This window comes from Xiphias gladius, chromosome 15 (assembly GCF_016859285.1).
Source record: "Xiphias gladius isolate SHS-SW01 ecotype Sanya breed wild chromosome 15, ASM1685928v1, whole genome shotgun sequence".
NCBI classification, from domain to species: Eukaryota; Metazoa; Chordata; class Actinopteri; order Istiophoriformes; family Xiphiidae; genus Xiphias; species Xiphias gladius.
Window position 1 is genome coordinate 10,784,517 of NC_053414.1, and position 13,765 is coordinate 10,798,281.

Below are 13,765 nucleotides of genomic sequence, written 5' to 3' on the forward strand. Positions count from 1 at the left end.
GTGTGTGTGTGGTTGTGTGTGTGTGTGTGTCTGGTGTGTGTGCGCGTGTGTATACAATAATGTTTTGACCAAACTGTTATGAATATTAACAAACACATTTAATACTTGCATTTTTTCAGATAAATTGTATTTTAACAGAACAAAATTAGTCAAAATTAATGTGAATACACACACAAAAACAATAAGAAACAGATAACTGTGAATTTAAGTGGATGAGAATGTTATTTATTCTTTTTGTCTCACACACAGTACATCATTCGTACACGATGACCTAGTCTAAAGTCGTTTTGAGGATGTAACTATTTCAGCCAAAGAAGGATGGCAGCATTTGGGATCCTAATCCTTTGCAACATAACTCTAAAGCAGATCCAGATCACATAAAAAGGGACCTGAGGGACGCCAGAATAGCACGGGTGTGCACAAGAACTGCCGGGAGGAGTGTGTGTGTGTGTGTGTGTGTGTGTGTGTGTGTGAGATGTGTTTGAGCCCCGAAAACAGAGCGGGAAGCGTCACATGGAAAAACAAATTACTCAACTTCACCTCTGTGCCTTGGAGAGTGAAGGGGCTGGCCAATTTTACACCGAAGATATGAGCAGATAAACAGATGTCATCTTTTATTTCTCAGCTATGACGACAGCACACACATGCATCAGCATACCCGCATACACATTGTGGTTTCATAGTAGATATATCAGTACCTGGACATCTATACAGCTTCCTTGCCTGTGCAATGTCTCCTTTACTGAGCCTGGTCCGCTGGCCAATAGCAGGCCGGACCCCGTTTTCATCTCTGGATGGAAGGATGGTGTCAAGGAACATCCCCCTACAGGGAGCAAAGGAGAGATTTAATAAACACGTCCTGCTCTGATTTCAGGGAAATGAATGATGACACTACAACGCATACATTTATCTTCAAAACAATATAATTTGATATGTTCTAAAAACAAACCGCAATTTCAAAAAACAGCGACCTCCACGCAAATACTGTTTGCCTGATCCAGTGTAGTGTTTTGCGTTTTCTCTTTATGTGTGAGTTAGGTCTGTGTGGGGAGTGGGAGAGGTTATCAGAGAAGGTATGGCAGAAATTAAAAAGCCTCCTCACATGGAAAGCGTGTAAAGGGAACGCATGACTGCTCTCACTGCCAAATTAAAACTGGCTGATTTCTAAAGAATGGGAGGGTATTTCATGACGCTGACAAGTTTTCATTCAGTTTTAGTGCACTACTATAGGAAAAGTCCACATAAGCGGACGTCAGATTGGACCTCAGATACTCAAACTTAGTGGTTTCTAACCCGAGAGAGGAGACATTGATCGCAGGATGAATCTCGTTGTTCACGAGATTATTAAAATGTTGGGCAAGCAGAAGAAACATTTTGCTGCACAAAACTGTGTTTATTTATAGTTTCCCTCTAATGTTTGCCTTTTTGAACTACTGGACATTAGGTTGGTAATTTTCTACAGGTTGCTAAAATAAAAATAAAAATCAAGGGAAAAGCAAAAAAAAAAAAAAAAAAAAAAAAAAAATCACTTGGTCTGTTGCACTGGTCACAATTCAAAGACATATGCAAGTGTTGATGAGGGGCCAGAAGCCTAATTGGTTGGTATAGCTACTTTAATAGCTCACCAACTGTATTATTTCCTGCATTTCATTTATAAATACCAATATTGCGTTGTTTGTACACCTTTGAATTGTAATTACATGATCTGTCAGGCCTAAAAAATTTGAGTATACTGTCAACACCCAAGATTTAAAGCCAAGCCAAGCCATAGTTGCAATCTTTTTAGATTAATTTTTAACATGGTGCATCGAGCCTTTACTTGCAATGGGTGAAAAGCTGCTCAGGGGTAGCTCTAACTATCGGTTCCACCCAGCAACAATAAATCACAACTTCAACATAGAGAAACATGCAAAAAAAATCATTAGGGTCATCGTTTCACAAAATTTCAGAGGGGACTTCAAAGTTGAGGAAAAATCTGTCTTTGGCAGATCTTGTGTCTGATCTCGTTTGTAAATTTCAAAACAAGTCAACAGACGAGATGTTGCCGCTGGTTACCGTGAGAAGGTGTTCCTGGCGTAGTGCATGATGCTATCAAAATCATATGGCTCCCCAAGAGAATTGACCTCCCCTGGCTCCATCTTGAGGAAGTTATACTCTTGGCCTGAGAACGATACACATGCACAGACAGCAGCATGAGAAAGTTTGGTTTTAGCACACATTAACAGAGTGCAACCATTTAGTGTTTTACCGTAAACACACACACACAAATATATTCTTTACCCAACACTGTACACACAAATAATCATTTAAGTGATTGAGTCTGAATAGATGAGACATTTAAAGGAGATTTATTAAAATATTTGAAGGTTTAGTTGAGAGCTCTGATAGGTTTCTAAATAAAAACTTCGGCCAGGTCTGATACGCTGCGACGTCATTTGATTTTACACCTGTCAGGTTGCGAATGCCTTGCGGTCTGGGGACCTAGGTGACTTCGCAGTCATTAAAAGCCCCATTTACACTCACACCGAGCCGGACACAAGTGTGAATATGAAAACATACACAAACGCTTTCCTCTAATGTCCTTACTTGTCTCCACATAAAGACGACGCTGACTGATTCAAGCAGACACCCAGGTTTATCTTGGGTAACGAGTCTCGCCTCACCTGGTTGGATGTTATCCCGGATGATGGTCACATGATCGTCACGGTCAGGCCGCGTGTGCTCGTGCCAGAAGCCAATGACGTGGCCCAGTTCGTGCACCACGATGCCAAACTTGTCACAGTTCTTGCCTATGGAGATAGCCTGGGGCCCGTTGCCACGACGACCCACATAGGAACAACACCTAATGAGGATTAGTAGGAAGTTGATAGCAGGGAGATAGGCGGACGACATTTACTACACATTTGGCAGAGGAAAATGCACCAGCAGTGTTGCAGTAAGTTTACGCTAAACACACACTCACACACACACACACACACACACACACACACACACTCACAAACAGAAACACACAAGTCTTCTCAGGATTTCCTGCCGCGTACTACATCCACCGGAGGAAAAGCGAAAGGATTTATTTACATACAACACTCCAATAACGCCGCAGTTTCATAACCCAAAGTGAATAAGCTGTGAGAATTCACATATCGCACACAAAGCACACACATTCATTCTCTTTCTCTGGTTAGCCGAGACATCCGTGCCAGGCTAACAAATCTGATTAAAGTTATCCAGCGAGCTGATTGCAGGGTAAGGATCAGGAGTCACTGGAGTAGATAGAGTCTTTTTCTTGCAGCATTTGCAGCGCCAGTATCAGTAAAACTACTTCCCACACACACACACACAACAGGTGCCTCAAATGCATTGTGGTTGTATATTATAAAAGCAGTACTTGCTTTACTTCCTCCGATTCTGTCTCATTCTGTCATACACACCTCAAATCCAAGATGCAGGATATTTATACAACAGATTAAAGTGTCTAATCTCTGATGCAGCCAGCCTATCGCAGAGCACGAGACAACTGGCATCATCAGTTGACACGCAGATCTGTTGCTCATCTAAAGGCCTGCAAGTATCTATTCCTAAACGAACTTCTTAGTCTCAACATCATGAAAATCATATTGTGTAACTAAATTGAAAGAGAGAGGTATGCACATCCAAGGAAACTATTCAACGGGTGCTACTAAACAGGAAATATAAAAGCAAAAAAAATTGCTTCTCTGTTCCAACAATAATTTTGTAATCACTGTTGCAGTGCAATGTTTTGATTATTATAGATCTTTGTCAGGCATCAAATATTATTGTAGGAGCAAAGAGAATGTGTGTTTTTGATTTTTGATATCGATACCAAAATTATGCTTTTTTTGGCATCTTAGAAAAATAAAGATGTTTTCCAACAAAACTGTTCTTCATTTAAAAAAGAGTCAAAACTTTAAAAATGTCTGTCCTAACACACGCAGCCATAAAAGACCTTAACCTGAATAATATATACTCCAAAGTAGGTTAATTTAATTTAAATCAGGAACCATTTAATCGAGAGGCAGTAAACTAGATTACAATACATCTGACTACACATTCAATGTCAGATTTCAGTACTTGACAGTTTTTGATGCACAGTGTTACGGACACATTAAGTACTAACAGTCTTGAGTTTAACTTCTAGTCAACATCTCAAGGTTTTCCATCAAATATGTCAGCGTGAATTACAGCATGCAATAAAACATTTGATGTAACTGTGCAGCCACAAAAAAAAAAAAAGACTGTACTTGAATATTTCAATCAATATACAGTAAGTGTGAAACAGCTTCAGCGAGGCACTGGATCAAGCAAACACTGAATATTTGATGTTGTCAAGTAGTGTGGAAGTTTTAATTTGAAAGGTATCTCAGGGGAAACTGAGCGGGGACAGAGTAAGATTTTCGTAATATACAAATTATTATTCTTATTATGGGTTAATCTGTTTTTTTTTTTGGTTTTGTTTTGTTTTGTTTTTTTTAGTTAATTGATTCCAAACCCATCCCCCTTTTGTGCCTCGATTATTTTTACACCAGGGCATTTGTGAACTACAATAACCAGATGATGAAAGTCTAATCTACCAATACATATATTACGCGTTCATATTCATATAATATAGAACTTGCACAGCGTTAGCAGAACAGCGGGTGGTAAAACGCTATAAATCTATAAAACTATGAATTTTAAGAAAACTGTGAAAACTATCCATCACAAGTTCCCAGGGCCTGTCAGCCACTCCGAAACCTTCCACTATACAAGCAGTGAAGTGCCACCACTGTACAAACACACTCTGACCCCACCGTGCTGCCACTCGACAGAACAATGCACTTCTGCGGAGTATGAACAAAAAAAGTGCTCGAACATACAAACACTTAAACCGAGCGATGTGATTGGTGGGATGGGGAAACAGGAGGACGACAGGAAGGAAAGCGGAGCCATTGTTGAGTGACCGCATCGTCTCTCGCGGTGACAAGGTCACTACTGAACTCTAGGTACACACACAACCACAAACACAATCGCACACATACAAAGACATCTTCCCAACTCACCCGCAGGGTCTGTACGTGAACACTATGTAGCTTTCCTCGTCCGTCTTCTCAATGAAAGTCACGCACGTCTGTTTCTCCCAGTGACGCATGGCCTGTTTAAACATGGCCCTCTGACTACCTGAAACACGCACATTTTACATCCTACTTTACACAATGACGGCCGGTGTGTATTCGCTGCTGAGCAGTACGGGCGGCAGTCCAGTGGAGTTGCTTACCAGTGAAGTTTCCTGCTATGACGTAGGGGATGACTCCTCCAGGCCATATCCTCTCAGCTCGGGATGTGGCTGCTCGAGGAATACGGCTCTTCACAGTGTTCCCAGCCCTCCCAGCTTTCCCAGTTTGGCTCTTGGGACCGGCAGCTACCTTGCTGACATTCTTGGGGAGATAGTCTAAGGGAGTGGGGAAAGAGAAAACCACAATCAAAATACCTGTGTTTAAACAGATGAAATTACTGGGCTATAATCATAAATATCAGTTCATAAATGTGCTTCCATATTATTTGATCAAACCATTTTTTATTATTTGTGACCTTTCGGAGTTTGTTCTCAGATCAGAGAGTAATAAAACTCGAACGGAAATAGCTCTGGCAGTGCAATATACTGTTTTATTAAACATTTAATTTAAAGAAGTTCATAATCTATACTGCAGGATTTGAGTTGCTTCAGTAGAGCAGGGGTTCTGGCTCAACTTCGTCTACTTGTAAAGTGCATGGAGAAGGGAATGAATCTTGAACTGTCAAAGGTCTAGCAACACTTGTAGTATTGAGAATGACTTTATGATAAATAACAATTCCAAGCCCTCATTTGGGGTCTGATTATACTTCAAATGTGTCAGATTTTCTCATCATAATCACAAACAAGCACAGCCTCAGTGACTTGGTGCAGTGGACGTTCTCCACGAAATTAAGCCTAAAAGGACCGTGGTGGTTTGCCTGATTTGGGCTGTATTCACATTAAATGAAAAAACGGGGCTCTTGTGCTCTGCCTGGGGCTTTGCTCTGCACAGGATTCTTGGGGGTAATGGTTGAGTCTGGGAGGGCTTATTATTAGCAAATAGAAATTTGCAAACACAGTATTTTTATATAAAGTTTTAGAAGGCGCCAAAATGTCTATTTGCAAAGACCTACAACTACATTGTTATGTTAATGTTGATGCAGTAACAGCAGCAAGATCACTATAGGGACTCAAAATGTGACAGTTTTGTAACAAACCTGGTAGTTGAACTTTAAGGCTGAAGGTAAATGTTATTAGTTTGGTTCAAATGATTTGTTACTGTATTTATGCAATCAAAAAGCTGTTGGAAACCAGTGGCTTCTCAGAAGATCTGGGATGCCATTATGGTATGCTTGGGAAATTGTGTGTAGTAATGGAAAATATAGATTTTTTAGTTAATTGGCTAAAAAGTGCAAAACCACCAGTATGGTCCTTTCAATAGTGTTTTTTGGTAACACAAATCAACGAATGTAGCGATATTCAGGGTCCGTACCGAAGCCAAATCTACGTATTCTCTCCAGCAGCAGGTATAACGAGCCTCTCTTCTTTGCAGTTTCATGTTCCTCCAGGCCACCTGACAAACACACCAATGCAAAGAGTCACAACACAAACAATGTACAATAAATGCTGATATCCTCAGGTGGCCCGCGGTCTACTTCCCCCCTATCCAAGTCGCTTTACTCTGTAGCTGATGGATAATGAAAGAGTTTCAGAGGAAACATGAGAGAGCATTACATGATGATTAAAGAGTGAGAGTGAGATGTTGAGTCCACTCACCAGATGTGTGCCCCTGCCGGGAGTGTGTGTGCATGTGTGTGTGCTGTGTGAGGTCTATCGTCCTGTCAATCTGGAACATTCGCAGGTCCTCCTCGTCTAAAGCGATGTCGCCCCAGAATACAGCTGGACATAGGAGAAAACATCGCAGTTAGCAGAATCACTAATGCCATCACATCACAATCATCTGTGTCATCTTATTCATCATCCCTGGAAATGAGCACATTATTATTATCAAACTGTAAAATTTCTCTTCAAAAGCAGTGGCAAAAGTGCGAAAAAGGATAATAACCTTTGTTTATATAGAACTTGGTCATACTATAGAATAAGGTTACAGCTCTGCAATATAGCCAGGTGGAAGGCCCATTTGAGCTTTCAAAGTTACCAGTGAAATTTTAAAATTAATTTTAAAAGCGACCGCAAGGACAGATGGAGTGTGCTGGTCTGTCTTTGTCACACTTAAAGTCCAGGCAACTGAGTTTTGAAAAAGCTTCAGACCCGAGAGGGATTTTCTGCTCATGTCAGTAAACAGGACGTTACACTAGCCAAGACGTGAAGTGATGAATGCGTGCAGATTTTCGTCACCGGTCTGGGTTGTAGTCTCCAGCAAACCTGCATCAAATTTTTGTTCCACCGTTTGTTTGATTTTTTCCCATCACAAGTCTGTGCAATCGCAAAAGAAAGTTGTGATCAAATCCATTAGGAACCATGACAAGTCTTATATTGCACTTGTTTATTTAATGTCCTTTGCATGTGGTTTGTTTAATTATGTGTTAGTCATTACTAAAATTTCTATAATTAGAGGAAAGGTGGAGCAGGACTTGCAGGTTGTCAAAAAAGAAGTGACCAAATGGGCACCAGTCTGATCTCTTGACCAGCAGGATGAATCTGAGTGGGTGAAGCAGCACTTGCTCCTCCCTCTTTGCCATGGTTGAGGTACCTGTGACCAACATTTTTAACCTCCAACTCCTCTACTGGAGCTGCTCAATTACCAACAAATCCAGCTGTGGTTGTACTGGGGCAGCTTGCAGGTGAGAATGTGTGTTAACTCCGTCAGTGTGATCAAGGCATTCTGGAGAAAAGAAGAGTACGGATCTCGGTGAAACCTCCCTGATTAATTAAAGGTTAAAAAAAAAGAAAAGGATTATTCAGATGTCACCACAACTAAAGCATGGTTCGAGTCAGATATGGAGACAATTTAAAAAAAACTCCACAAGGGACTGAAAATAAATTATAAGCAGTGCCTTAGCGAACACCTGCAAGTGTTTACTGTAGTAACCACTAAAACATGGAGGCACTGAAACCATTGGAGCCAAACAAAATCGTATCTAATTAACTAGGGTCTTTTTCCAAAACAAATGTCCTCTTTTTTCAAGGCTGTTAAGGTTTAGATTTATTTCCTCCGAAGTTCAGTTCAAGTACAAACAGTTTGACCCGCTAAGACCTCGAGTGCAGAGCAATGAGAACCCATGGATGTCACACAAGTACAGTCACGGAACCGTTCACATACCAGGAAGTGGCTCAGGTGTTTCTCTTTAGTGCTGAAATCATCACATTAATTGAATCCTCTGGTTATTGATTCTCTGAGTTGTAACATTACTGTCACACAACAGCACAGAGCCGTTTTAGTTTCCCTCACTCCAATTACGCTTCCAAAACTCCACCCAAATATGTAGAAACTCGTGTTTAATATCAAGGGGCCAGAGAGCTCAGCACAGCTTTGTCTCCCTCCCTCTCCTTATCCCTCTCTATGTCTCTAACCCTAACCCTAAACCCCACACACACACACACACACACACACACACACACACACACAGTCGCCAGCCCCCGGTGGTCTTACAATGGTCCGATATCAGGCCATGTGTAAGCCTTTTGGCCAGTGACACTCCCACCGCTGACTCCTCCACTCCTCACTTACCCTCCTCCCTCCCTGGCCGCCTGCCTATTCGTACCACTCCAGTCTTTCCCACTCATCCTCCTGTCCTTCCTCTTTCCATACAGTCTGGTGAAAGGTCTCCACACACTGTCCACAACCATTAATGTACACGCTGCAGCGCTCCCGCCCTCGCAAGAGTCACCATTGCACCCTGACAACGCTGGGATGCACTGCGGACATATCTACTATAAGAACACCAGAAACCCAGCAGGAAGGTCAAAGTAAAACCAGTCAAACCCATGGATTACTTTTTACAAAGCTGATCATTTGATGCTGTTTAAATGAACAAATTATACAGTTCACTACTTTGGAAACATAGGTCATGCATACCACAACAGCAGGTAAGTAATTCTTAAAGATGGAGCAATGAGACTCTCATTACTTATTACCACACTCTAACCCGAAAAGCGTATCTAAATGTTTGTTCTACACATTTCTTACAGCGGACCTTAGGATTCTCACCCTTTGTGAAACAGATAAAGCAACATCATGATTATGTTGCCATTTTTTGCAGAGATAACATATCTTCTGTTAAACTCTCTCAAATTGAGTGCAATGATCTGACCGACCTGTGCTGAGAATTTGTTTGGTCAAACTTCATTTTTAATCTTAATTTTTCCGATTTCTCCTGTTGTGGGCCTGCTAGGTCATAAACTGGAAGCTGTGTGCTTATTATCTGTTCACTGTCTTTTTACACTGGGCTGGTTCTGAGCAAATACAATACTTATGCTGAACTGGAAAAACCAAAAACAGTTCATGTTTAATGCCGTGACGTGGTCAGCGCTTCATGGAGACACACCATGTTCAGATGTAGGCAAAAGTCTGGGCAAATTTCATATGTTGTTGATTTTTTTTTTTAAACTGAAAACTTTTGTTGTGGCATGTGAAAACATTTGGGCATCCTACTAAGTGAGCACTCAATAAGCCAAACTTTGTCAGATATCACAGCTTGCAAACACCTTTTGAAGCAGCTAAGTCTATCTGTTCTCGATTTATGAATTTTCACCCACTCTTCCTGCAGATCGCTTAAAGTTCTGGGATATTTTTAGCCTGTCTTGCACACACAGTACGTTTAAGCATCTACCCACAGATTTTCAATGACGTTCAAGTCAGGGGACTGTGAGGGCCGTTTCAAAAGCTTCGGCTTCGGTTTCTTGAAGTAGGTCATGGTGGATTTTGGGGTCTGCTTGTGATCATTGTCCTGTCGTAGAAGCCAGACTCTTTTCACTTTCATTTTCTTGATGGACTGCTCCCATTTGCATCCAGAATTTTCTGATATTTAGTCGAATCTATTCTTCCCTCTATCCGTGTAATGTTTCCCGTTCCACTGGCTGCCACATGACCTCAAAGCAGAACATTTCCACTTCGATGCTTAATGGTCGGCAAAGGGGAGGTTACTACTGACTTGGTAGGGGACCCACTACTTTTGCACATGTCACAATTACTTTTTTCTATTTTTAAGTTCATGAAATAAATGGTAACTCTGCGTTGACATTTAAAGAAAGGCTAATTTTTAGTGTCTGTTTGCTGCGGGAGTATTCACCTCTTTTCACTTCAAAAATCAAAAAAATATGTCATTTGTCCGGGCGGTGGCCAAACTCCTTCATACAACTAGCTGACTTTAACTTAGCCATTGAACTGTTTGACTTCAGTATGTCATGTAGTGCACTCCCACAACCCCTGCTGTGTCCAAATGCAGTATGTTGTGTCATTTGTAGTGTTTTGTCCTGTCATGTAAGTAAATAAAATATTAATAGTAAAGAAACGATCATGTTGCTACATGTTCTGGACAAAATAAAAGTTCTGTGAACACAAGCTGATTACTGGTCACACAGACGAGGAGCCGATCATCAACAAGGAATCGCAGCAGTCAGTGTTGAGGGACATCGGGCATACCGGGACAAATCCCAGTGGGCCATCGCATCGGTGGGCCGGCACTTTTTACCGCCTGCAAGGCCGTTCAAGGCTCATTACCGGCCCTCTCTGTGTGCCTGTTATTCGTGGGTGCGCACGAGACTGGGGCGGGCTCCCTGGCCCATCACAACCGAGTTTCAACCCAACATCCTCATCCTTTTTTTTTTTTTTAACTCTCCCGCATCACAAAACTAACACTATGTATGTGGCTGTCTCTCTCCATCACACACCTTTCAGCATCAGATAAAGCACATCTTGGATCCCTTGTTACTCAGTTTCTTTTTCTATCCCCTCCCTCCACATCGACAGTATTATTCACAGCCTCTAACAATGAACAACTGAATGATAATCATCACTAAATAATTAGCTGAGCGGAGTTATTGCCCTCCGCAGGGACCCGGGGCACTGATACATTAACAATGGAATGGGAGAAGCGTGTCACTTAGCTAATCAGGATTGCCACTGAAGGAAACTGGGGGTCAGGGTGCCATTGTGCTCAACCCTGTGCTATTGTTGGAGAGAGGAGCAAACCACAATGACCTCAGATGGTTTACAAATCATGTTATCAGATACAGACTAGGAGTGTGTGCTGTTGAATGGCGGTGTATGATGTTTTGATTGGACAGATATGAGGATGCTGTCTGATCTAGAGGGTGGAGCTTCTGTCGTGTACTTATTACTAGGTATATTGCGTAGACAATACTATAAAATACAATTCAAATAAAATGGTGTTTCTCAAATGCAAATAGCATAAACGTTTATGTTGCATAACTACTTAAATGCTGTACCTTTTATTACAGGAACAGTTTGACATTTTGGTGAATGTGCGTATTCACTTTCTTGCAGAGAGTTGGATGAAAAGATCAATACCACTCTCATCTCTGTAGCTTCATGTTTACCAAACATACATGAGAGTGGTACCAATCTCTTCATCTAACGCTTGGGAAAAAAGACAATAACGGTGTTTTCCAAAATGTCAAACTATTGCTTTAAAAAAAATCATGGTTACATGTTAAAAGTGTTCGAGCTGTGTATGTGAAAATGACATTTAAAATAAAACTGTGTTGTTTTAAACGTTTATCGCCTGGACATCTGTGATGTTTACTTGCTTAAACATTGTTCATTTATTATTAATTATTATTGATATGAGTCAACTATGTAGGGCGGCAGCTAATTATTATTTTCATTATTAATCTGCCAATTATTTGCTTGAATAAACCAAAAATTATTGGTGTGTAAAATGTCAGAAAAGAGTGAGAAATGGCCATCAAAATTTTTCAGAGACCAAAGCGACGCCTTCAAACAGCTTGTTTTGTTCAACCAATAGTCCAGCCCCCCCAAAAATATTCAGTTTACTATAATTCAAAGAGTAAAAGCATCAAATTCTTATATTTGAGAAGATGGAACCTTGCCTGAAAAATGACAAACAATTAATTGATTTTGACAGTAGTTTCTGATTAATTTTCTGTCATTTTGTAATTCAGCCGATTCAGCAGAGCATTTTGTAATTACTACAACATTTTTATTGTATCTGCAGAGTATGGTTTGTCTTAATCAAAGTGAAAGGACATGCCGCTGGCATACTCTGACCGACAGGTTCTTTGGAAATTCCATGAGCAGGTGTACCGTCACACGGGTGGTACAGCTGCAGTTGTAAAAGAGGTTTGATTAGGACAACTGGTTATCATTTGGGGACGTCACCCTTCAAGCCCCTAGCTCTCATTTACTATTTGATTGCTAATGTCGCTACAGTTTTTTGGGGCACATCTCAACAGCTGGAAAACAATTTACGCAATAATTAAATGTGCATAGATAACAGACTTCGTAGTAAATTTTGGATCAGTGCTGAATCAGCAGTCACACAATTAAATGTGTTTCCCTTGTGTGCTTTTTTGTTCCGTAAGAGATTTGAAAAAGGCTGTTCTCAGTGAGTCAGTTGTTTTCAGTGGTTGAAAAGAGAAGAATTGAACTTGACGTATATAAAAGAGGTTAATTTGATTCTGAAGTGGTTTATGTGGGTTTGATTTTCTCATATAAAGTGACAAAAATAACACAATTACATCAGCACTTGCACTAAGATGTGGTCTGAACAGGCGGTGGTACAAATGTTAATTCTGACATCAATTGCACCTTTACGAAACTTCCAATTCCCCAACAGAGGTCATTATCTTTGTGAATTCTCACATAAACATAGATCATATCACATTGCACCTGTATTTGAAATGATATTCCCTCAGCTTTTGTTTCTAGTTGTGGGACAGTGTGTTTGCGACAGTGCACTGACTTTACACTTCTAGCGGTTTCAGTTATTTCAGGACAACAAGGGAAACTACAAGGACTAAAAGTTTTTCCAGAGAAAAGGAGCTGACACAAGCAGAGATACAAAGCAAAAAGAGGAGAGAGAGTACAGTGATAGTAAGTTTGGCCCATTGATTGTTGAGGTCTTGTTAATCCATAGAGATACCATAAATAGCCCAAAGTCAAGCCAGTGGGTGAGGAGGGGCGAGGACAGTGAGGCAGGGAGATGCAGGAGGAACAGTATTGATCCAAAACCCCTCGGATGTCCCAGGAGACCTGCATCATGCTGACCAGGGCCTTACTGTATGCCCTTCAGCTGGGGCACTGCAGCAAACACACACACACACAGACAGGTGTAATGCACCAAACACAAACTGAGAGATAAACTTCCTTCGCATGCATCTAGCACCTCCCACCATGGCGGCTGTCCGGAGAGCGAGAAGACCGATTTGAGGCAGACAGGACCAATGTCGGCTTTTCTGCATGTTTACTCTGCAGCCCGGTAACAAATGTCAAACAATCGTACAACATTGGCTCTGTGTGATTGTGTGCGCGTCTTCGTGAGAGGTGGAAAACTAAAACGTACTTATTTTGGATATGTGACCATGCTCATCGTCATGCAACAATGTCCAATGAAACATAATTTGCACCTGAACAATACAAGCATATATAGCTGTTACTCGTTTGGGCCAATGAGAACACACAAGCCCGGTCATAAACTTTTTCTGTACTTAACCGTAATCTGTTAATGAATTGATTTAAAAATGCAATAAAAAAAACTGTAAAATAAG

General features: G+C 41.0%; 1 protein-coding gene across 1 annotated transcript in view; it reads right to left on the minus strand.

Moving 5' to 3' along the window:
• The window catches only part of tll1 (tolloid-like 1), a 54,082-nt gene that overhangs the window by 25,424 nt on the left and 14,893 nt on the right, over positions 1-13,765 (minus strand). The window contains exons 2-8 of the mRNA XM_040147362.1: positions 6,830-6,952; positions 6,546-6,626; positions 5,276-5,449; positions 5,061-5,178; positions 2,664-2,842; positions 2,056-2,161; positions 699-823 (exon numbers count right to left, since the gene is read on the minus strand). Of these exons, the coding sequence (XP_040003296.1) occupies positions 699-823; positions 2,056-2,161; positions 2,664-2,842; positions 5,061-5,178; positions 5,276-5,449; positions 6,546-6,626; positions 6,830-6,952 (906 nt within the window). The remainder of the gene's footprint in view (positions 1-698; positions 824-2,055; positions 2,162-2,663; positions 2,843-5,060; positions 5,179-5,275; positions 5,450-6,545; positions 6,627-6,829; positions 6,953-13,765) is intronic.